The sequence below is a fragment of the Electrona antarctica genome, assembly GCF_951216825.1.
Source record: "Electrona antarctica genome assembly, chromosome: 6".
Classification (NCBI taxonomy): domain Eukaryota; kingdom Metazoa; phylum Chordata; class Actinopteri; order Myctophiformes; family Myctophidae; genus Electrona; species Electrona antarctica.
The window spans coordinates 31,480,036-31,506,482 of NC_136811.1; the positions used below are offsets into that span (position 1 = coordinate 31,480,036).

A 26,447-nucleotide genomic window follows, 5' to 3' on the forward strand; every position below is an offset into this window, starting at 1 on the left:
TTGATCAACTCTTGGCGAAAGTTATGCTATGTTATTGAGCTCATAACCACACATTTGTGAAATCTAATCATCTGAGGCGAGGCAAATAGCTATGGACGTAACCCCAAAAACATCAAAAGTAAGATGTATTCTTCATGGCATCCCCAGACTAATACAGATTTGTCAGGTTTCCAGAAGTAGTTCAATTGACAATACATCAATACCACTATGTAACAAGTCCTAAACTTTTAAAAAGTTTGAACTCACATAAGCAAATAAATAAAATGACATGAATACAACAAGGTGGAATAAACATAAAACCACAAACATTTTAATAAATATAATATAGTACTATTTGTCACTTTTACTTGGTTCTCAAAAGCAATTCAGTACAGCAGTTATTTGAGCTTTTGTTGATTTTATCTATGAGTTTCTTTTGACGGAAGGTCTGTTTTGAATTCATGCGTGATAACCTTAGCTTGTTTATTTATTTTCTCTTTAACCCTTATTGAGAGGTTTTACTGAGCATGCATGCTATTTGTGTGGTAATGTCCTATTCATTAATTAACAAATTAATTAATTCCTGAGAGCTGCTAGGTAAAAATAAAATATTCAGCTGTGTAGAAATATCACACTAACAGCATTGTAGGAGGAGAGTGCACTGCCAATTTACCTGTCCAGATCATTGAATGCAATTTGAATACTGATATGATCTGTCTTTTACAAATCAAACACATTCACTAGAGAAAATGAGTGAAATGCCCAAGTATTGCCTTGGGTTTTCAAGACTCAGTAAATTAAAACTGAAGACTCATATTACAAAATTTCAAATGATTTATCTAAAACATTTCTTCCAGACACAGTACATGTATTTCAGATACTTTACAAAAATATTTACATTGCATTTTTATTTTCATTTTGTTGTCACTTTCGAACCAAAAATAAAACAAAAATCAAGAAATTAAGGATCACTCTTACTTATTGAGTCCTACTCAAGCATAGTTGGTCTGGAAACAGCTTTTGGCAGAAATATAAAAATCGAACACGTCAAAGCCTTGTCTGGCTTATATGGAATGTCCTTTTCCGATGGCTTATTCTCTGTACAGAGTCCAGCATTTCTCACCATACCTGCCCAGCACTTGAGCACCCCAAGGAACTGTACTCGGCACAACTCCCCTCAATACCCAAACAATATAAAAAATCTGAGTCTGAAATATAAGCATGTTTCCATTCAAACCCAGTATCAAGGTCACTTCCCATGTCACCTGGAATATTATTGAAACAAACCATGATGTTTCAATGAGGTGATTCTCCAATGCCCAGGAGCAACAGAACAGCCCTCATTACCAGCAGAAGCATCATGTCTGGAGTTAGATCTTAGTATAGCTGAGGGGTCCCTTTACCAGGCCCTGCTCTTTGCGCGTGACTGGTGCGTGAATGCTACAGTCTCGTGCCTCACAAAATCCAGGCACTCCTGCATTCCCAGCCATGCCAGGTTGGCCCATTGGTCCTGGGAACCCACGGGGACCACGAGGCCCTGCCATGCCATTTTTGGCTTCTGCCGGATGGCCTGGCAAACCTGGGGAGAAAATAATCATAATGGAACATGAAATGTGGACCTGCAAAATAAACCCATTTGTAAGCAGCCCAGAGAGTAATGCCTATACATTTGTTCCATTTATCAACAAACTATTTCGTTTTGAAACTGCTCCCACTTTTATGAGGTTATTTTCAACATTTTTGGCAGTGACCTGATGATTGCCTTTTGTTATATTGATAAAGTGGTATCCTATCCTTGAGATTCACACAGGAAATATTGTTTGTGTGGAACGTTAGTTCTCAATTTAACTTCTTAGCCATTTAGCCCATGAGCTAATTGTAATGCCAGTTGACTTTGCAACTGGCATTCCTTTGTTTGAATACTGGCACTCATAAAGTGAGTTAAATTACATATCTAACTTTAGCTTAAGGACACCTGACTCAAGAAAACATAATAGGAGAGTCAAGGTTTGGGTGTTCTTTTCCACAGTGTAAATACAAGGTAATTTTGTGTCAGTAAGAACAGAGCCACACCTCTGATGCCTTGGTGTCCATCGTGTCCTGGCAGGCCTTTACCAGTATCCCCCCTGACACCTTTAGCTCCTTTGGAACCTGTTGAGAAAACACAATCAAGTGTGGTCGTTGGTTGATTCCGATTTTTCAGGACACCTGACTCAAGATTTCTTCGGCCCCAGTGTGTAAAGACCTTTAGTCTGACAACTAACACTAACTATATCTACAGTGCATAGTTAAAATTTCGTTGCTGGCGGGAAGAAACACATATTAACCGTTTCCGTCCATCCGGCGTGTCCACGCGTCATAGGGAATCCAATCGACGCATCCATAGGACGTGTGTACACGTCCTAGCGCATCCTCAATGTTATCAGGCGAGAGAAGAATATTCCGAATTGTTTGCTTTTTTAAATTTTTCACTCGGACTCTCGGCCACCGTACGCTTCGCTCTTCAGTCATATTAGCTTACCGTTAGCCTCGATACCCAGGCTTTCATTAGCTTACCATTCACTAGCCTGTTAGCGCGGCAGAAAGAAAATGCCTCGTATCTGCTCATCTAGGGCGCTCTCCGTGGTTTTGATCTGATGGATATACTAGCGCTTCATTTCTGCTCCTCATCCGCCTCTCGTTCAAAATATGAACGCTTTTTGGATGTATCGTATACATGAAATCGAGAGCAAGGTAAGCTAGCAAAATATTTCTCCGGTTTTAATAAGTTACATAATAAAGACTCATTTGGAATGGGAAATAGAATTGGTAGGATTTCTTGTATGCAACTTTGTAATGCTACTGACTATTGTGTGCAACCCTGCTACTGACGTTTGTGTGCAACCCTCTTGAAAACAAAGTATTGCATTATATATTTATGATTATATATATTTTAGGGACATGTCATGTGGTCTACCAGCACAGCCTATGTGATCTACTGGTAGATCACGATCTACCTTTAGGGCACCTGGTGTAGGTGATGTAATGGTGAGGTAAAACAAACGGTGCAAACACAAACATTAAACACCATTAACAATAAAGAGATAATATGACGTAAATGGCACATTATTATATTTTCCCTTCATTGTCAATGGCGTTTACAAAACAAACATTGAACTAAAGACAAACATTAAACCTGTGTCCCCCCCACCCCCCAATGAATGCATTATTTTATACTTTGTCATATGCCAATGTTGCTTTTTTCTATTTCCTGAAGTAACAAGAACTATTTGTCTTTGTTTTACACCCAACAGCGAATGTTTTGTCCTCACTATCAAGGGAGGTTCATTTTGGACATACCTCTTTCACCCAGTGCACCCAGCTGACCCTCCAATCCTCTGTCGCCTTGGACACCCCTGGCTCCTTTGGCTCCAGCTTTACCTGCTTTGCCCTGACACATAGGAACATGAGAAAGGAAGAAATGTCCATTGATGTTCTCACTCTTATGGTTAAGTCAAGATTCTTTTCATGTCTTGTTCTTTATCCAGATAATTAATTTATAGTACTAATATCCAGCAATATCCAACATATCCAGCAATATCCAACATGTACCATACAATAACATTTCCTTGGCCAGAAATGGCCACTAACAGCCATGTAACCTTGTAGTAATACATTATTTAACCTTATAGGGTGATGGAACCTCTAGTCTCTTTTCTTCTTTGCTCGCCCTGCTAGTTTAAAAATGTACAGAAATGGGTGCTGAGAGAGCAGCAGTGTATGGGGAGGGGCTTTAGTGCTTGAAACATTATGTGCTTTTTTATTGAGGCAATGCCTAGTATTAATGTCTATTATCCCCAAATGTTGTCTCCAAATAGAGTAGTTGTCAGAGCACTCGCCTTTGGACCACAAGGTTCTGTGTTTGATCCCAGCTGTTTCCCTAATAAAAGTTGGTCACTGCATTTGAAGACAGTGTGCGGGTGTTTGTTCCTTTTTCATTTTTGGGCACCGTACCCTCTCCTACGCACCTGTCGCCTGTAGGTGTGCAAAAGCCTTGCTTTTTAGCTGTTTCCCTAATAAAAGTTGGTCACTGCATTTGAAGACAGTGTGCGGGTATTTGTTCCTTTTTAATTTTTGGGCACCGTACCATCTCCTACGCACCTGTCGCCTGTAGGTGTGCAAAAGCCTTGCTTTTTAGCTGTTTCCCTAATAAAAGTTGGTCACTGCATTTGAAGACAGTGTGCGGGTGTTTGTTCCATTTTCATTTTTGGGCACCGTACCCTCTCCTACGCACCTGTCGCCTGTAGGTGTGCAAAAACCTTGCTTTCTATTGATCCCAGGACCAGCCTAATTAGTGTTTAGATACTTTCTTGGCATCAAAATGAGAGAATCAATACTAATCTGTACTTATAGGGGTATCAAAACCATTTGCACTGATACATTTATATATACACACATTTATTTCCTGTTTGTACGCAAATGTTCTACTTTTTTTTATTAAGTTACATGTTATTTTTAAGTTTATGTTTATTTTCTATAATGATTTGTATCGTAATTGCAATGTGTAAAAAATGGATTCCGAAAAAAGTGTATCGAATCGGTATTGATATGAACGTACCCAGCCCTAACCAAGGCCTAGTGCATTGTAATGAAGTTGATAACGCCAGTTCACGAGCAGCCTACTTTTCACAACCACTCCCAGTTCACCACTGTATTAACAACTTCCTCCACTTATCAGAGCCACTCCTTGTTTTCAACCACCATTGTATAATTAAATACACCTTGCTTGACTCCACCCCCCAACATCCTCCTTTCTGCCCAGTTCTCTCTCTTTCCCCTCTCTCTCTCTATTTCTCTCTCTAGGAACCCACAGGGGGGCAGTGAAGGAGCCATGACCACCGACCACTCCAGAGGAGAGCAACGATGGTCGCCTCGCCAGGTCCTGATACTGCACCCCCACCCTGAGTGTCATCCTTCCCTGGGTTCTCACCTTAACCTGCACTCAATCATGTTATTCTTGCTTATAATAAACAATTAAAACTTCAGTAGAGATGTGGTCTCTTACTGTAAGAGACCACATCTCTACTGAAGTTTTAATTGTCAGATATAGGATTGGGGAACATACAGGTTTGCCTGCTGATCCAGATGGGCCTTTGCCTCCTGGTGGTCCAATGAGCGTTCGGTTGTTGATGGGGCAGCCCTGGGAGCACTTAGCCCTGATGGAGACAGCATACTGTGAGATCTGAGCTGTCACAACCCCTCTGCAGAGCTGCAGCACCTGATCATCAGTCAGACCTGGACCCTGAGTGGGAAGAAAGCGTTGACTTCATCAGTTCATCTGCCAACATAATAATTTATACAACAGCTACAAATGTACAGTTTTACAGTCCACCACTTTTTCAAACAAGACTTATTCAGTAGAGATGCGACGAACATGTTTTGAGAATGTTACTCACAGTGGAACCTGGCATGCCTTTGGTTCCCCCATGGCCTTTGACACCCAGGTCACCACCTGGACCTGGTTTTCCTCTAGTCCCTGGGATGCCAGGGGGTCCGATCCTGCCAGGGATGCCATCTTCACCAAGATAACCCTTCTCTCCATGCTACCAGAGGAATGGACAACAAGATATGGAGGGGGAGAACAAGGGGAAGCAGCCATAGAGAGAAGAAATGTGTGTTAAAGTGGAGACATATATGAAGGTCCTTTACTAACTTCTTCCTCAGTTTCTTGATCTCGAAAACAGTTCAAAATCAGAGCAATCCTGTTTGCAGAGCACACCTGATTTTAGCCAACAGCCTGATGCCTTGATAGAAGCATTGTGCTCCACTTGATCTCAACAGTAACTTGAAACCCATTTCAGAGCCATTACAGGCTAATTACAGGATGAAGTTACTGAATCATTCAACACCTAAAATATAGTCCATCATTGTTGTCAAGTTATCAAGTTACCTACAGTACTGATACTGTAATGTAAAAGTTAACATACAGAAAGTTATTTTAATTATTTTATTCTAATCAGTAATGTACCAACCCAGTTGTATTTCCCCCTCTTGGAATAATATATAGGAACAGAGATCTCAATCTGTAGTTTTTTTTTTCCTGCTGATGTCATGGTGAAAAATAATAATTATTACCTGTCCTTTGTCCCCACGGTCGCCTGTGACTTCCTATGAGGAAGAAGACACTGATTAACAACAAACCATGCAAAAAAGAGGAAAGAGGAAGTGGAACAACACAGTTGTACAGTATACAGATAGTCAATATGATGTTATTACTGTACCTTCTCTCCTTTCACACCTTTGATGCCCCGTTTCCCTGCTGCACCCTAAGGGAAGGCAAATAAAGCCTTTAATGATGTCACAAGGAATAAAACCACCACGCCGGTCACAAAACAACTGGTGACATGCTGATCCGCAAGGTACCCTGCATGGTAAATCCTAACAACACGTGACATTCCTCTAGGGTTTCTCTACTTATCTCAGTTTCTCTTGTGAGGTACAGTACAATGCTCGTATCTGAAAGCGTATACCTGTACTTGATCTAACTACTCTTTTTGACTTGCAGATAGATTTACAGACACAAAGATGGACTGATAGATAATAACGATATTAATCGCTTGTAAGACAATGGAGAATGTCAGAAAACTACATATGACTTATCTAGGCATCTCTAACCAACTCTGCTCCTCTTCTTATGTATCATGTTTGTTTGTGTGACTATAGTGTCACAGTATAATGTTAATAACAATGCAAATCAAATTCTATATATAATTATTTCTTCTTACATTGATAAACTAACTTCCAGTGAACAACCCTCCATGATTTATTGCATCCAAGGCAGAGTTCATCCTTTATGCAAGTTACTGTAACATGGTTTTGCTGTTTAATGAGGAGTTTCAATCAGAACTTACCGTCGGACCATCTGGCCCCGCCTCTCCTTTAGCCCCCTAAAAAAAGAGATTTATACCATTAATTGCACCATTAATTAAACCCATACTAATTTAGTTTACCATAAAACTTCTTAGATAGTGTGTAACAATGGTAATAGTGTAGTAGTGATTTATGTATATATACTGTAAACATAGAGTGCATATACACACAGGTTGGGCCTGCAGGCCCTTAGGTCCTGGTTTCCCTGGTACTCCAGCATCTCCTCGTCCTCCTTGAGGCCCCTGTGATAGATGGGTAGATAACGTTGTCAATAGCATAAGATACAGCATAGGAAAGAAAAGCAAGATGGGAATTAACACTCAGAATAGTAATATTAGTTCTCATTGTATGTTTCAGTTATAAATAATCCAATCACAAACAAACAAACAAACAAACAAACACAAATATACTAACTGTTCAAAAAGCTATCGATGAACAGACAAGCTAAAAAAGCCGTTCTCAGTTTAGGTTTGGGGTTGGGGTCAGGATTGTCTTTGAGCTGAGGGAACAACCTCACGGTATGCTCCCATCAATAGCACTAAACAGAAACCATAATAATAACAACCACAACAATAATGCATCAAAAGCAATATTGATTCTAATATGTTTTGTCATTGATTGAACAGATTAGATAATATCTCCCTTCACCATCAAATTATATGAATTTGAATGGATTATATTTTCTGTACTGAAAATAATCACCAAAAGTGAAGTCAGGGACGATCATACATCATCTCATTTCGGCCAATCACAATTTGCATCCTCACCTTCGTCTTCGATGTTTGTGTTTATGCAATGTTTGTGTTCGAAACTGGCCATTCATTGTCAATGGCATTCAATGTTAGTGTTAGGACAAACACTAAAAACTGGCCATTCATTGTCAATGGCATTCAATGTTAGTGTTAGGACAAACACTCAAAACTGGCCATTCATTGTCAATGGCATTCAATGTTAGTGTTAGGACAAACACTCAAAACTGGCCATTCATTGTCAATGGCATTCAATGTTAGTGTTGGAACAAACACTAAAAACTGGCCATTCATTGTCAATGACATTCAATGTTTGTGTTTACACAAACCCTCAAAGCTGGATATAAGTCAAAGTCAAAGGACAAACATCTAAGATAGTCCTTGCCTTTGTTCGCAAATAGTGACATCATATGCATTCTCTTATTACACCTGAATTGAGGAACTATCACATTTCAATCATAAACACGTAAAGGTTATCTGAGTGTCATTTAGATATTACAGTGTTCTAGGGACTTTCCCTGGTTGTTCTCCTCCCTTTCATTTTGAATACCAACAGGATTGTTTCGCCTACACAAAAATCACCACATGAAAAGACATGGCAGTTTAGAACAATCAGCAAGAAAACATTGTGGAATGTGATTCAATTAAGGGGAATTTTAAATCCATAGATTCTGCATACATAGTGTTGCTGTGCAGTTAGATGCAGTATCTAGAGAAGAAAGGGCATATAGGCGGGTGGTAAACCCACTTTACATATAGTCTAAACTCACCAAGACTTTGGAGCATAGCACTCATTTTACTTATACTCAACTAGTATGTACTCAATTACACCAGGGATTGCTTTTGTCATTTCAGGGTCAAACAAGGCCTCAGGAGGTCTTTGACAGAATCTTTAGTCATGTGACATGCACACACACTCACCACAGCACCCACTCTCCCTCGAGGTCCTTTCACTCCACCATCCCCTCTGCTGCCCTGCAAGAGACCGTGTACTATTTCAGTATCATCACAATCACGTTAATCACCAAGAAGTACTATTTTGTAAAGGAACTGGAGACATTGGCACAAATATATACTGTGGTAGGAGGACAATAGTACCTCATATAGCGCAAAAGGACATTGCAAAAGACATTATGGATATTGGATTGGCTGGATCCTAGATGACTTTCATATGAAGATGTTATTACTGTATTGTAAACGTGATACAGCCACTGTAGATCAACCGAGACCCTCAGATAAGCACCCAATATACCACAAGACTGTTGTGGAATTTCTTGTTCAACCTCATGACGTTCAATATACAGTAAATCTTTTAGTGTGGATATTCCCTCCAAACAAAACCCACAACGTCTAATGTTATATCTATGAATCCCTGAACGGCAACAACACAATTCAGTGTATGGAAAACCCTACTCCCTACTAGAGTAACTGTGTGAAGCCTGTCATCTATTAATGAAAAGCAGGGTACTGAGCTGGCCATCAGGTATTTGTTGGTGTTGGCTAGGTAATGTCATTCTGTATACTGGTACTGGTTCCCAAACACTGGGTCGGGTCCCGACACATTTTTATGGGTCCCTTTATTTTTTTATTTCCTGCATATTGTTTTTAATTATTTTCATGAATTTTTCAGTCATTTCATGAAGAAATCAAAGACAAATCGAAGAAATTCCATGAAAATAGCTGATGTACAAGCTCACAGCGGGGCGCGAAGCGACGCATTGTGATCGTCTAATTTCTCTTTTGGGTCTCGAGTTAAAAAGGTTTGGGAACCACTGCTCTAGAGAGTACTATTACAGTTGGGTGCCATCGATATTGTCCCTTATCATTTGACCCATTTAGGCCTGACCTCAAAATTTAAAAAAATCCTTCTAAATCCTCCAGTTTTCTGAAATAAATATTTTCACGATTTTTCAAAAATAGCAGACCTACAAGCTCGTAGCGCGCCACTTGGTGGCGCGCTATGAGCTTGTAGATCTGCTATTTTTCAATAGCTAAATTATAACATAATGTTTAAAACACCAAAAGGGGTTCCCGCCCAATTGGGTTAACTGTCCTTTTGCGCAGATCACGCAAACCTCAGCAAAAAGAAAAGGACAATATCGATGGCCTCCAACTGCACCAGCCAACAGCAGATGTTGAGTTCAGTGTTTTACACCAAGTAGATCTTAGGCTTTACACAGATATGGGTCTGAGGATTAGTATATAGTTTTACATCTGTAGGCTTAAATGATCATTATCATTGTCTGTTATGTCTGTGTAAGCATCTTCTAACTTTACCACAGTTTTCAGGTGCAGGTACCACTTGAAAACTGTGGTGAAGTTAGAAGACCAAATGGGTCTCTTTACCTTGGTTCCAAATACTCCAGGCTCCCCCATAACACCAGGAACTCCAATAGGACCCTGCAGGTAAAACAAATCATCAGGGATGAACAACATTGAGATACAACATGTTGGGTAATAGTCCTTTCTACAGAGTGCATATATTTCTTCTTTTTATCATCTATCTCACTGGTACTCAACGTGGGTTCCAGGGACTCCCAGAGTTCCCTTGCAGGTCTGTAACTCTGAGAGTATTTTGCTTCCATTTGTACACTCTCAGATTTAAATTACTGTGACTCTGAGTATTGTACAGTATCGATTGGGGACCCAGACATTAAAGAATGTATTGAATGGGGGTCAGTGGCACTAATGCATATCAAACTGATGAATTGAAAATGGAGGACCCTGATGTAAACAAGTCTTAGGGCCCTATTATGCGTGTCTTAAGTACCAGGTCTTATGACTTAACTTAAGACCTGGAGGTGTGGTCAATGCTGTTTGGCCACTCAGAATAGCCAAATGGCATTGATCACGCCTCCAGGTCTTAAGTTAAGTAATAAGACCTGGTACTTAAGACATGCATAATAGGGCCCTTAGTTTCGTACTTTCTGGTTATATCCTCAGTGTCAGTTTTTGTATTGACCTGTACTTTAATTCGTTTAACTGTACCCATTCTACAAACTGTGAATACAAATTTAAATCAATCAATCAATCCTTGAAAAAAGGTGAGAATACTCACATGTTCTCCAGGCTCCCCATCACTTCCTGGCAGGCCATCAAGGCCTTTAGTACCCTGAGAGAGAATGAGAGGGTGAAGGGGGAAAATAAGGACAGAGAGATAAAGGAATCAACAAATGTGTTTCATTATCAGATATCTTGTTCAATGTAAAATAGAAACTTTGAACAAGATAAAAACTTTGACCGCAACTTATCTATGAAAGGGCAGTAAAACAATCAAAACAGAGATGACTCTTTAGGAATAAGGTGTATAAAACAAGATTAAAGTATGCTGACCACCCAAATGGAATGCCCCCATACACATACAACACACAAGTCATGTATGAAAGACTTGTTTCTGTTTCTTTTAATTGTATCAAGAATACTTTCACTTTTGCTTGTAACTGTTACTTCACTATGAGAAATCCTTCAATCAAGCTTTTGTACTAGAAACCCCACTTGACTCAAAAAGGAATGTATTCAACTTGGACTATGATGTGCTGGGGGAAGAAGGAAAATACAACCGAATTTCATTTCCGTTTGTGACAATCTAAAAACAATACCTGTAGGGTTTAGGTGAGGTCTGAACGGAAAACAAAAGATCCCTGGCAAACACATACAAACGAGTGGTCAGTGGGTATACCTTTCCCCCAGAAGGTCCTCTGCCTCCTGGCTGTCCAGGATAGCCCTGTGAGAAAGGCACAGCCAACAATAAAATCAGATTATTAGCACTTCAACTGTCTTGACAGAATTAGAGTTGTAATACTGTTATAGAGGAGTGCTTCGATTTCAATTGAAATTGCACTCAAGACAGAGCTAACATAACCTGATCTGTCTATTTATTTAACCAGTAAAAAACACATTAAGACTAAAGTCTCTTTTACAAGTGTGAACTGGCCAAGAGAAGAGGCAAAAGTAACACAGCTCTGCCAGTAACAATAAATACAAGACAATAACAGGACAGACATGTAACATTCATAAACACAGTACCCACTAACTAAGAAGCTCAAAGGAAGGACAGGAACGTCTAATAATGCAACCAATAAAGGCTAATATAAAAAACTGAGCAACACAATTTGCTAATAAACTATTACCAGTAAGACGCCCTGAGGGCGAGAAGCGACCTCGCCCTAAAGGGCAAGGTCGCGTGCACGCATCCGCCTGGGTGACGGCAGACTGCTGAGCGAGCTCTGGTGCTTTGGCATGGGGGTCAGAACATAATACGTTCAGTACAGAATTAATTCCATGTTATGGAATGAATTCTGTACTGGCCATATATGGATCGTGTCTTGAGTGTACAGGGTTTGATGAGGTCAGATCAACATAATTATGGAATGTCAGAACAGGTCAGCTCCATATATGGAGATATAAGGGTGGCAGCGGGGGCAGTGTCTTGAGTTTACAGGTTTTGATGAGGGCCCAGTAGGGCCGGGCCTTCATTTTCTGGCCTGTTGAGAACTCTAGTTTTCGGCGGCTGCACTAATAACTTTGGGACAGGCCCGTCTAGAGTTTGAATGGAAAGGTATCAGTCAAAAGGGAGACATCGAAGAGGAAAGACAGGTGGGTCAACAGAACAGGTCAGCTCCATATATGGAGATCTAAGGGTTTGAGGTCAGATGTAGAGTTGGGGGATGATTTATTTATTTTTCCCCAACCGGTGCTGCATGCTTGCCTCTCGCTGCAATGGCCATTTTGGCTGTATAGTCTAGTCTACGTGCAGCAACTGCAGTTGCTCTCTCATCAAGGTGTCAGACAAGCTAATACACAATTCATCAATCTTTGTATGCTGGCTGTAGGTGTGAGCTGCGCCTGCCTCATGACAAAAAACATTTGTCCCCGCACTTTTTACATCCCGACGGGGGGCACACACACACACACACACACACACACACACACACACACACACACACACACACACACACACACACACACACACACACACACACTCCCCCCTCCCCTCTCTGACATTCATTAGAGAGAGCACAGAACAACCAATCAATCAACTCAAGATACTATACTTGCATATACTATACTAACAAAATATTTAGTTATGATTTAGTATATCTGAAAGTGCTCACAAAAATAGCATTACAAGTACAAGTTTCATGCACACAAAGTACATAGTGTTGTCGATAAAGAAATAAAGAGTTTAAGTAGCAGTAAAGAACATATGAAAGATAGATGATGGCATAAATCAGTAAAATCTTACAGTGTAGCCTGAATCCCCTTCATCCCCCGTGAAGCCAGGTGCTCCGATCTGGCCCTGTGAGCGACAGAACATAACAGAACACATTAATGTTTGGTGTTTTCCTCCATCGGTTTCAGCAGGCTGTCAGTGTTCTTGAAAGTGGAATAAGTGCAAACATGTATCTTACCAATATCTGCCATTTCCATAATTGTAAAAAGTATACCTTGAAGGTATACATTTATGGTCATTCATTTTGGAATGAATTTAGGAAATGGCTTTAACATTGAGCAATATTTATGCTGAGCAACTTGTCACACAACATTTCCCAACAGAGTTGTGGAAATAGCTTAAATTTGGGTGAAAGGATTGCATTTGATCACACTTGAGCCTAAGCTCATATAGCATTTCAAATTCAATGAATACAGACGGGACCTACTCCCATTTGTTTTGGGTTGACATGAAGTAGATTCAGTCGAACTAGAAACCTCTGGTTGACCTTTTAGGACATCGCTAAAACTAAAAGCCACGTGCATCATAAAGGTAATTCTGATAAACATCTGACATACCTTGTCTCCATCAGGTCCCAGAGGGCCTTGTTTCCCTATGAGACCTTGTGATCCCTGTAGGTAGTGTTTAACATCAAAATGAAAATGTTAGAAGAACTATGAATGCAGAACCATTACTAGGGGTACATCTGAATAGCGATACGATACGTATCATGATACATGGTTGACAATACTATTGGTTCATTCATGGCGATACGATACGATTTAATGATTTCAAATCGATACAGTAACTATTTAGAAAAGACATGAAATCTGTGGATAGAGCAGGTTTTTAAGGGAAACTCTGGTAAATACATGGACATTATATTTGAACACATTATAGGCAAACCTGCACCGTGAACACAGAGAATACACACATTTATCGATAGACCAAGTGTAGCGATATGGAAAAGTAATTAACCCCCTCTTTTACTATTTTGATTGATTATTTGCATTGCAAAACAATTTGATACTGATTATTTGCATTTCAAAACGATACGATACAAAGTCAAGCGATACGATATTTTGAGTTTTCATTTCGATATACTTAAAATAGATTTTTTGATGCAGTTACTATATAATTACACCCTTATCCATTACCAATTACTTCAGAGGAATATCCTTACCAAACTAAAACAGACTTGTTAAATACATGTTAAATGTTTCTGTCAGAAGAGACTACAACAATATAGGTCTTCACCCACTTGAAATGATCTGTTGCATAGGCATGGAAATGTCACTAAATTCAAATTCCAATTTAAATTATAAATTTAAATATCATTAATTAATTAATTAACTAACCACTTTCAAGCTGGCGTCCCTATTTTGGAAATTCCATAGCAAACAAACAAACAAACAAAAAATAATAGCAGCTCTACAAGCTTGTAGATTCAGATTTGGCTATTTCATCGTACGACACAATAAAGTGGCTAATGCTAATTTAATAAAATATCAAGAGTAACTGTGAAGAACATAAGACATGATTGTGATTTCAGGACTTAAACGGCAGTATAATTGCACTTATTGCAGTGTACATTATGCATAATTCATAATTACCTTGATGCCTTTACCTCCCTTACTACCCAGGGTCCCAACTCCACCACGAGGGCCCTAACATAAAATAAATACACAGTGTTAGGAAGGCCTGACAGCTTAAACCTGTAGGGGCAACTTCAAAATAGTCCCCTGAATGTGACCTTTACCATCTACAGTGCAACCTGTAGCCCCCACCAGATGTAGCAGTGATTGTGATTCGGTTTTAGTGACACATTAACCTACTTTTGGTACACAACACACCTAGATGTGATCATATACCAAGTTTGTTTGGTAATTCTAGGCCATAATAGGCGATATTCTCAGAATACAGTATGCATTATTGTGTGGTGGGCCACCACACAATAATGACCAGTGCCCACGAATGGGCCAAAAAGGCAAATAACCGCAAAAGACTGCAAAAAAACAAAACGCAAAAAAAAATCACAAAACCTTGCATGCGTGAAAGCTCCCCCCTTTGTGGACCCTGTTGTAAATAAGTGTAATACTTAATCATGGATCGTCCACAAAGTAACAGTTTTTGTATTGACTTTTGTTTGAAATGTACCCATTCTGCATACTGTGAAATAAAAATTTCAATCAATCAAAACCACACTATCAGCTTCTGGCTAGGGGAAACACTGGTACAAGATATCAGACACATAGGAGACTTAGATAGACTGATGCTAGCCTTTTATAGGTTTACCTATAAGTGGCGATTACTGAGGCACTACACTACACTGTCTCTCTGCATTTGACGTATGTGTTTACCTTGCTTACTGTAAATCACTCTGGATTAAGTTATTTAAAGTGTAACAATGCTTCTAAATGTCAGAAAACCAACATGTATCTTCCCCAAATTTGCAACCCATTTTTGCTAAAATAGTTGACCATTGACCAAATATTTCTTTTAAGAAAAAAACATAATCGTAATCATAATTGTACCAGTGACTTGTTTACACTACCACATGGATCTTGCTATTGTTTTCTTGTCTTGTGTCTGTCTATCACATAAAATGCCAAAACAAAACAAAAATGGTATAGCCGCCACGTGTACAACTGGACCAACTGGTCTCTGGACTGGGCAGATGATATGACATTTGTCAAGTGTATCAGCAAAATCACCAGTCAAACATAAGTGGACACAGTTTGACTACCTGTATAACTGTGGAACATTATAACAGTGACTTCCCCTGCATGCTATGTTCTTATGATCTTATCATAAGGAAGGTCGTATACAGTTTAACTAGTCTACACTATACATAACTCAAGCTTACAGACCTTGTGAGTATGCAGTCAATCTAGTATGCAGTCAATCTAGTACGCAGTCAAATCCTTAGTGTTGATTTACCTCTGAGGGTGTACAAATGTATTTGTACAGCCTCAAAGTTACAAATAGATAAATGAACACGGAGGAGTTTCCTGAATGCCACCTTGTGCCTGATGATTTTACAGTGTAGGGCTCAAACTGACTCATCGGCTGAGCTAGATGGCACTTCATTATATAGGGACTCTGAATTCACCACAGGAGGTTATTAGCTCTACTTACGACATCCCCATATGCACCAACTCCTCCACGGGGTCCCTCCATACCGATGTCACCCTGTTAAGAATGCAGGATATAAATAAATGGTGCATTTATATAGTGCTTTTATCCAAAGTGCTTTACATAGATTGCATTACATTCATCCACACACACATACCGGTACACCGATGGCAGAGGAACCAACCAGCACATCGGGAGCAATTAGGGGTTCAGCGTCTTGCTCAAGGACACTTTCAACATTAACTCTGAACCTCACGGATGCCATCCAGCCACTCTACCCCTGAGCCACTGCCGCCCGCCCTGGTATGATGTATGTTGGATTGTGCTATTGAACTGGTGTGAGCCACTATATGGCATAAGAACTTAGCTTTATTACAGTATACATGTTGGAAGAAAGGTATACAAGAGCTCACACACCTTAGGAACCTTGTATCTGTGTGTGTGTGTGTGTGTGTGTGTGTGTGTGTGTGTGTGTGTGTGTGTGTGTGTGTGTGTGTGGTTTAGTGGTGGGTTGAAATACTATTATTTACCTTCAGACCTAGACCTCCTACAGCACCTAGGTCTCCAGGAATTCCAGGTACCCCCTTGTTGGCAACAGAAAGAGAAAGTTTGAAGAGTTAAAATGTCCATAAACAAATGGGTGGGTGGACGGATGGATGGATAAATGTTTTGTTTGACTTTGTTTCACTGGGGATTTTATTTGACACCATTAAGGATGTATGATTGTATGAGAATGCTTGGATTACCAACAGCCTCGTGAAAAAAGGTGTGAGAGAGGCTGAGGCAGAGAATGCAAGAGAGGAAGGAAAATAAATATAGTAATGCATATACTGCATAATGTATGGCTCATACTGCCACCTATTGGTGACAGTAACAGGTTAACTTTTGGTCACAACTGATATTGAGAGAACTGTTAAATATAAACATGATCCTTGATTTAAAGGACTAAGAGGCACAGTTCGGGAGATTCTGACTTTGGTGAAGAGTAATGACGTAATCATTTAAGGACTATCGATCATCTTAGTCTATAATTCTATATGAACAACAGTATTGATTTGAGGATATGCATTCTTTTATATTGTAGGCCTATATGATTTTAAATGTCTGATTTATGGAAACTCAGGTAAGTGTTTAAGATGTGTTGAATAGGGGGAATGAGCTGTGTTGTTCCAAACCTGAATGGAAAGAAATTTTCTATTTTAAAATTCTCTATGGGAAATTAGGGAATTAAACAAGACAGGGTCTGATAACAGCAATAGGCTCACATGCAGCCAGCGTGTGACAGCAGTCATCTATGATGTAGGTTTCCGATCCGAGCAGAGGCCATATTGGAACCGTGGCCAGTTCGTTCATACTTTGCATTGGAACACCAATCCAGGATCGGAGGTCAGATGACATCACAAGTAGCGGTCTGGGTAATTTATCCTTTTCAAAAAAGAAGAACTGGCATTCTTGAAAATATTCAAGATATGTTCATATAACTATAGACCTTTTGGGCACCGGCCTACTGCACTGAACCGATGTAGGTTGGAAACAATTAAAATAGGGAATGCATGCCCCACCCTGTTACATAATACCCGTTATACATGTTGTCATAGCACCCGTGTCCCTTTTGTGCCCATATTATGTAATCGGTAAATGGGCATATATGGGCCTGCCCATTTATGGGCATATGGGGCGGGGTTGGCAGTTATGGAAAGTCCTCAATCATGACCATAGCCTTTTCTAGTGGTTCTGGACAACCACCTATCCGACTGACTGGACGCCGAGCACTGGACTCGCCCGGGTCGACTGCGTGTGTCGAATTTGAAGTCGTCGGTTGAGATGTGTGGAATACAAACATACATACATACTGTACTACATACTTACGTACATAAAGAGATTCATGCATTTATTGTCAGATTGGTCCTCAGTCCTCACTAATGCTCAGTATAAGATCATGATCTTAAACCGAGCATTAGTGAGGAGTGAGGACAGATGTGGGTTGTGGATATAGTTTGCAGAGAAGATTGTGTGCACATCTCAATGCCTACATTTAGGCCAGGTGCTGGCATCAGGCATCAAGGCAAACATCACCCTTTGCTGAGGATCTAGGGGTATAGAGGTTTTAGACCCCCTGAACCACTTCTCGTCGGAACATGAGAAGTCCAGGATACTATTATGGAGATGATGTTGAAACAATACGGGGTATGAAGGTGTGGCTCCCATGTTGCCAACTGTGTTATCTATGACGTATCTACAATGTCGATGTATGACCCCAAAATTTGGGCATGGTTTTTCAGCCTGATGCGAGCCCCTTTGACTTCCACTATAAAATAATATAAAATTAAAAGTTATGTTAAACATTTAAAAAAATATAAAACATATGAGAAAAAGAACGTCAAACACAGACAGACACACACAGGCCCTATTATAGACTGCTAGCCATAGAGTCATGCCTTAAAAAGGTGAAACGTGCCACCACTTCATTTCTCAACTCCAGTATTTAAATAATGCTTCTGTGAAAAAAAAACAATAAACAAAGTAAAAAAAGAAAAGAAAAAGAAAGCAGCCAATATGAAGGATCAGCTTCAAAGAAGAGTCATTCTGTCAGCACATTCAAATTTCAAACTGTGGGGAGACCGTAATAGACGCAACACATGAACACGTGGACACATGGTAAAGCTTTTGTAAAGTGTGTATACTCCAGTATACTCCTCACCAAGGCTCCAGAGAAACCAGAGGCACCGTCTTCACCATCAGCCCCATTGTCTCCCTACAAAACCAAAAGGGCACAAGGACAAAGTGAAGAAAAGCTTTGTTAAATTATGTGCATTGTGGTTAAATCATTGTCTGTGTGTGTCATTGGATGGACATTACTGAGGAACTGTATGTTATGGAAAAACTAACATTCATACTTAGACTACAAGAGGATAAGTTCTATAAAAAGTGGGATCTCTTCTTTCAGCCTAGGGATAATGTATGAGGATTTCAATGAATGTATCTTGTAATATGAATAATGCAGCTTTGTTTTTGTTTTTCTCCCTTTTACTTTTTTCGTATGGTCTTTTTTTTTGTCTTTGTCTTTTCATCAATAAAAATTAAGTGAAAAAAGAAAGAAAGGGTGGGATATATTCCTCAGCCTAGTAGGAAAGTCCGTAAAAGATTTCATGTAAATTGCATGCTCCGTTCATGATTTGAGGCTTTTTGTTCAAAACGGGCCAATCCTGCAAACTTTGAAAGCCAATGTTAGCCAATTAGGATGGCTTAGATTCAGATGGAATCTGAGCCGACCCGCGTCCGAAACGGTTGAGAAATTAGTTACCGTGTGGGGGTCCCCAGGGGGTCCCTCTACTGTACTGTACTGTACTGTCACACCCAAAATCATCATATATACAGTTAATATGTGTGTGTGTGTGTGTGTGTGTGTGTGTGTGTGTGTGTTAGGCTGCGTCATATCCAGGGGGGTACAGAAACAGGAGGCTCCTGCCCTATGGGCCTCACGGCTCGGCAAGGCTTACTTACATAATTATGGAAAGTATGATTTTCTCACCACTGGCCCTGTGTCTCCTCCTCTTCCTCTGACCCCTTTGAATCCCCTGTAACCCTGTAACAAAAGAAAAACGATTCTTAATAATGTCATTATCAAATTAGGCCTATAATCTCTTACACAAATAAATAATGTACTGTACTGTACTATGAACTGTAGAGGCAGTAAACATGTATAGCAAGAACTTAAACTTCAATGTTCCTTGGCCATTAATTTTAGCTATTCCATATGGATCAAATTAAATATTACTTTGTATAATAATGTGTCTGATTACTTACCTCCCTTCCTTGAATCCCTGGGAGGCCTGTTTTGCCCTGCAGGGCCCTGCTGCCCTGAAATGATATGAAAGATGAGACTCACAGATCAAATGGATAGCCATCATGAACAAACTAGGATGCAAAACTTTATCTCTTGATTACATGCTATTGTGTATAATTTCCTTAAAGGGTAAAGTAAAATGTTTAATAAACTGTGAACATTAGAATACACATACATTTGGAATAAGCTTTTACTTGGGATACAAGTGATTTAATTACTCTGAACTTGAGCATGTTTAATAGAATAATTGAGGTTCACAGACTATACCAGTGGTCTGTTAAAGATGGAGTGCCGTGATTTTTTGCCACCCTAAAACATGATCATCAGGTCTTATTGTTATATAAAGAGGTATCATTTTTTCCAAAAAGTGTACAGTATTTGTTAAAATATTTCTTATGTGGGCACGCCCACCAGTTCATTAAGTATGCCTGGTTTGCCTGGTGGGTGGTGATGGGTGGTGATCCACCTGAACTGAAGCCGCACCCACAGCTGTAGTTGTATGATAAAGGGGGAGGGGTTAGGGGAGGGGCTGATAGTGTGATGTCACTATATTACTTTTTATTTCATTGGCCCGTTTGACTGTCAAGGGTTCAGCCTCCAGGAAGAAACCCTAAATACAAAGTTAATACACAATTGCACATAAAAACGACTCCAGGGTGTCTAATGAAGTATTGTCACCTCATAGACACATGAAAAACTGGAAAAATTGTGGCACTCCCTCTTTAAGTTTGGTAACCCGCCTTAATTTAGAGTAGCCAAGTCTTTTTTACCCCCTTTAATTCCTCACCACACAATGCACTGCTGGAATGTCCTCCCAGTGAGAGGACGTCATAGCACCTACATCCTACTCCAAACTCCAACAGTCCCTACTGACAGGCGTGGGCCCAGTCCAAGTCTGTGCAATGATCATCCTCCCCTGGGCACGGCCAATTGGCTGTGCTTGGCTAAACCGGATTGTGCAGTGCATTTAAACACCAAACTTTGTGGAGGTGGGCAGGTATACTTTACCCCTGCGGAAGCGGCGCCACCCAAGCGACCCCAGATTTGGTATTGTCCATTTTTGCCATCAAATACTGCACATTCATAATGCCATTGAGATGGTGACTACCTTCGGTCCAGCAAAGCCTGCAAAGCCGGGCTCACCGGGCTCACAGTTGCAGTCTGTGGGCCCCTCCTCTCCCAAAGTGGCACCAGCACCTGACTCCTCCTCAGAGGAGTCTGTATCAGGAGGACCATATGGAACCTGGTAAAACATGATAATACACCATGAGGGCCAGCACAGACAAGTATTATGCACACATGTGCAAGCATGCCTTGAACTGATATACTTGTGAGGACATTCAACTGATTTCCATTTTCCATTTAGTAACCCAGATTTGGCACAAACAAGGGACTAAATTCATTTAGTTCCTATGCCACCAAAATGTGGAACGCCCTACCAACGGTCATTAAGACATGTGAATCCCTTGACTCCTTCAAAACCGCTCTCAAAGGGTACCTACGGACGGCTGCAATTCGAAACTGGCCCCCGTAAAATCTGAATCCCCACCCACCCCTTTTCCCCTCACTGTATATGTTTTCTTCCCCTTTTTAACTCCTCTATGATGATTTCCTGTTTTTGGCTATATAGAAGTGTATATTTGTACATATCTAAATGTTATGATGAATTGAACATGGTGGACCCTATTGTAAACAAGTGTAATGCTTTATGGTGTTGTCCACAGTTACCAGTTTTGTATTGAGTTGTGCTTGAAATGTAACTGTAATTCTCCAATCTGTTAATAAATACTTCAATCAATCAATCAAAACTTCTAACCATAAATAATACATACCGGTAGGCAAAGAGACAACCTGCAGGTGCTCACTGGAGACGTATAAGTCAATAATCTTAAAATAGTAAAAAGGTTCTCCTGGTCGGGATGAAACATCAGATAAAAAAAGACATGTTTCGACCTACGGTATAACGGTCTGTTGGTTTAATAAAGTATCTTCTCCCTTTTTAATTCTGAGTGCCCAGATCTCCTCCTTTTTTATCATAAATAATACGTATGCCTAACGTTCACACTTACCATCACTTTCTGTAATTTGTCTCACCTTATGAGGACATTTTGGCACATATTATACGTAGCTTTATAATGTGTGTCTATCTACACTACACTACAGTATCTCTATAACATTGGTGCAATGAAAGCTGGGATCGGATTCCTCTCTAATTCAATCACATGATATAACATGGGACAGGGTCTATGAACAATGATCAAAGCCTGTCTCTGTCCATTTGGCTGGTCAGCGACAGGTTCCTCCCTATGCATATCAGGGGTGTTCTGTTCTCTCTACCCGAGTGGCCATGGGGATGTCCTCTTTGGCGTAGTAGGCCTCGGTGGTGGTGGCGTACGGGTATTCATCCTCAGTGATCATGGTGACGTGGGTGGGTTCCTCATAGTCCGCTGGCTCTGGGGTGGGCTCCAGTGGGTTCTCTGTCCAGGAGAAGATGATTTTATGTCCAAACATTAGTACTGGTATACACTCTCAACAAAAACCTGCATTATGCAGGACAAAACATAAGAATAGAATACACACAGAGTTACCATGCCAGACCTTACATTATTACTCAGAGCTAAATAGTAGGGTGTAATGGTACATTTTAACAGCATGACGATACGTATCACAATACATGGTTGACGATACGATACATGGACGATATTGGTTAATTATGGCGATACGATTCAATTATTAAAATCGATACAGTAACTATTTAGCAAAGAAATTAAATCTGTGTGAAACATGTGGATAGTGCAGGTTTTTTAAGGGAAAATGTATTAATATGGATATAAATAAGTAACCAGTGATTCTCTGGCAAATACATAGACATTACATTTTAACACATAGACAAACCCTACGTTGACATGAACACAGAGAATACACACATTTATCAATAGACCAAGTGTAGCAATATTGAATGGAAAAGTAATTAAAAATTGCATTGCAAAAACATTCGATAGCGATTATTTCTATAGCAAAATGATACAATACGATTTTTGTCAATGTTGCTGTTTACATTTCTTGAAATTAAAATAGATTTTTCGATGCAGTTACTATATCGTTACACCCCTACTAATTAGTCTACTGAACGAGCAGAGTGACCATTGTTTTTGTCTTTGTAAATCTTCATGGCTACCGGCACAAAAGACTAATGTAATTTTAATTCCTAGATTAATCGTAGATGAATCTATAATTTCCCCTCCTGCTCAGTTGTCCCACAATCTCCATAACAAACCATGTGGAGGCTATGCAATTGTACAATTTATCATTTTATATGATACAACTTGAAAACTCAAATAAGCATAAATGGTGAGACAAACTATGATGCTGTGATGTTCACCTGGATGTGGCGGGGCAGAGCCCTCATAGGTGTGTTCCTCACCTGGTTGAACACAGAAATTCTCAAGTGAGTGTATTGTAACGTTATTCTTGAGACAAGTCACACTGACACAGACAAATCACACATTTGCTACGATACTATGATAGCTATGATGTTGACTTGAATAATAACACCTTCATGTTGTGAAACATTATTGTGCTTTATGTATTGCTTCAACAGTGTACTGTAAAGTACTAAGTTGAACAAGTTTAGAATAGGTATTATGCCTTTGTAATTTTCTTTTTCTTCATTTCTAAATTTAGTAGTTATGTCAATTAACCAATCCCTCCTAATGTAGTTCTTGTCACTGCTGACCGCTACAGTTGACCTTGTGGAGGGTGTAGAGTCGAACAGTGGGTTAATCACATTGTGCCCTTTTGTTGTTCTCCAAAAACCTTTGTAAAAATAACTCTAAACAAGCATACAGAAGTTCATAAAATATAACTGACAATGATAACAGTCGGCCTCTGGTTTGCTAAGTGATGCTGACCTGAGTGCTCACCAGAGGATTCATCCTGAGCATGAGAGGAGAGGGCACACAGAACGAACACAAGCAACAGTGAGGGAACAGAAACCTGTAAAGACATGTGAAAAAGACAACAGAGCAATTAAAAAAGAAGACAGGTAAGCTATCCGTCTTTATCCATTGGATGTGTACATTTTGCCCATTTAGGATATTTCCAGCTAATGATTGTATAGCATTCAGTGCAATTTGTGCAAAGCAGATTACTGTATACTCAGTGATAATTTTGATAAATATGGCCATTTCTTTAAGAATAATACATACTAGTGTGTCACTTAAAAATCACAGCATTACAGAAAAGAGATCTTGAACCCATCCACTACCATCTCTTTGATGTACACAAATGTATACACAAATCTTGAACCTATTTTTATGGTGTGGCTCTGAAGGATTGTTTTGTTTTGTTCTATATTTTATTTTAATTAATTTAGCAATGGAAGTAAACTGGGCTCAGAACTGCCTCAAACCATGTCCCATTTTTTTGATGGCTGACATAATCAATATGACATCATCGATATGACAGAAATATATTTTTTTAATCAAAACTGAGTACATGTACATTTATTGTCATTACGTGGCACTGTAGAAGCTAGTTTTGCAATGCCTGCCTCTCAGTGGGAAAGACTGCTGTCATCATCATGTCTGAGACCCACATGCGTGCCATGCTCTTATGTCTATAGAGAGTATGCGTGTGACATCATCATCATACCAGGAAGTTATGCGGAAATGCCTACTGAGTGGCAAAAAACTACTTTCTGGCCTTGACAGCCCATACATCCAAACATAAAAGTCATATTTGATTGCATTATATGACTTTAATCAACATTAAATTCACTTTGACACTCACTTTGCCACTCGATCTGCCATTCACTTTATGCATGCGCATACCCTCTATTGTTGTTGTTTAACATGTGGAGTTTCTTTCAATGCTTGAGGCAGAATTACTTATGTGCTGAAAGATTATTTCACAGAGGTTTAAGGATGTAGTAGTCAATAGATTGTTAATGTAAACAGTCAAATAAAGCTGTGGTCATTATATCATGACCAGCCAACACAGTAAAACTAAAACATCACAGGTACTTGTAGCCTACTGGGGCAAATTCTGACATAGCTACTTTGGTCCAAGACCAAACATGAATATATCATGTTTCAAGACAACACAATCTTATATGTTACAAGTCAGAGTCAGAGATGTGCAGGATGTCACAAGTAAGTAGCCTTACACTTGTCTCACACAATTCAGTTTGTCAACTTTAGAGTTCAATTGAGAACCCACTGAGATCTAAACACTCAGAGAGCTCTTTGTCTGGATGCAACCACTGCTGCAGTTCTCAAACTCATCTCACATTCCAGAACATTCCCAAGTAGTTTGAAGACTGCTAGGTCCAGGCCTCACCACTGTGCGAGAGTAGTGGTCTTTGACATGATTTCAACAATGGGAATTCTACATAGCATTTCCCAGGGTTTTGTTATTTTCTGTAAGTAGCCTATAAGGTATTTTAATAATTGGCAAACTAGGACAAAACTGCTTTGAAATGCTTGGTTCAGGAATCAGTTCACATTACTGTGCATGGGCTGGCTGTAGAATTTCATTCCAACAATTACAGCAGTCACTTTGAAGCAATCATTTCATACTCTTTAAATCCACATTTTAACAGTTAACTTGCACTAACTCATTGTAATTAATTCCCATTACTGTATCTTTGATGAAGGTTGCTGGCAGTGGGTTCGATCCCTGGTTCTATCCCCAGCTGTCCCCTGGGTTAGTCTGTCCTTGAGCAAGACACTGAACCCCTACCTGTAACTGCTAGTGCCTTGCCAGGTTTCCTCCCCTGTCTGTTTACATGTAATGCACATTGTGAGGCACTCTACAGTACAGAAAATTAGTCTAAATCCATTCCAGATTACAGTGGGCATTCAATAGATACAGTATATGTATGGTTGTGTAACCAGCATCCTTTATGTGGGTGGAGCTTGCTGTCATGGATGTTGACCTGCAGGTCCCCTGGGACAGTAAGGTGAAGCATTCGTTTCATTCTCTTCACCACTCTTTCAATCCACATTTTAACAGTTAACTTGCACAAAATAGACAGACAAGTTAAAATGTAATTATGTTGTCACAATTAAAATGAAATTAGCCATTTTTCACAATTAAACTGATTTAAAATGAGCCGTTCTTTCTTCAGGATGTACCTCAGACATGTCTTAACTTTGGTCAAAGGACCAACGTTCAGGCAGTTCCCATAAACAATTACATTAAAACATCTGCAGTGTACGTTCCTGTGTAGTTGAATACATGGTTATTGAGGGAGGGAGTTATCTCCTAATTTTACAAAATAAGACAATGACACTGCTATAAATGCAACACACAAACATAGCTTATTAGCCTTCAACACAAGCACAGCAGATATCAATTTTATAAACCATGCTAAGACCCATGTTGCATTATTGTTTTGACTTGATCTCTTCAGCAGGCTCAAAAATTAACAAAGAAGGTCCCAAATTAATGTTCACTCAGAATACCATTCGAAGCCTGTCTGTCTCTACCTTCAGCAACAGAACCAAATCCCATGGCCCTGGTTTCTGGCAGCTATACATCCTCACTTACCTGAACCCTGGAGGCTCCTATGGTGCTGGTTCTGCCCATTTGGTGATGTAAAATCCACTCAAAC

The 26,447-nt window shown here is 39.8% G+C and overlaps 1 protein-coding gene across 1 annotated transcript; it reads right to left on the reverse strand.

Annotated features, from left to right (window-relative positions):
• Nucleotides 1–1,349: 1,349 nt before the first annotated feature.
• LOC306925042 (uncharacterized protein) lies at nucleotides 1,350–26,422 on the reverse strand (the record flags this gene model as incomplete). Its single annotated transcript, XM_079503723.1, has 26 exons — nucleotides 1,350–1,558; nucleotides 2,053–2,130; nucleotides 3,319–3,409; nucleotides 5,084–5,260; nucleotides 5,415–5,561; nucleotides 6,094–6,126; nucleotides 6,240–6,284; nucleotides 6,870–6,905; nucleotides 7,059–7,130; nucleotides 8,559–8,612; nucleotides 9,984–10,037; nucleotides 10,696–10,749; nucleotides 11,317–11,361; nucleotides 12,883–12,936; nucleotides 13,428–13,481; nucleotides 14,463–14,516; nucleotides 15,988–16,041; nucleotides 16,515–16,568; nucleotides 18,686–18,739; nucleotides 19,517–19,570; nucleotides 19,792–19,845; nucleotides 20,940–21,074; nucleotides 22,169–22,308; nucleotides 23,214–23,255; nucleotides 23,743–23,767; nucleotides 26,384–26,422. The coding sequence occupies 26 exons, from the start codon at nucleotides 26,420–26,422 to the stop codon at nucleotides 1,350–1,352; spliced, it is 1,908 nt and encodes a 635-aa protein (XP_079359849.1).
• Between the last annotated feature and the right edge of the window lie 25 nt (nucleotides 26,423–26,447).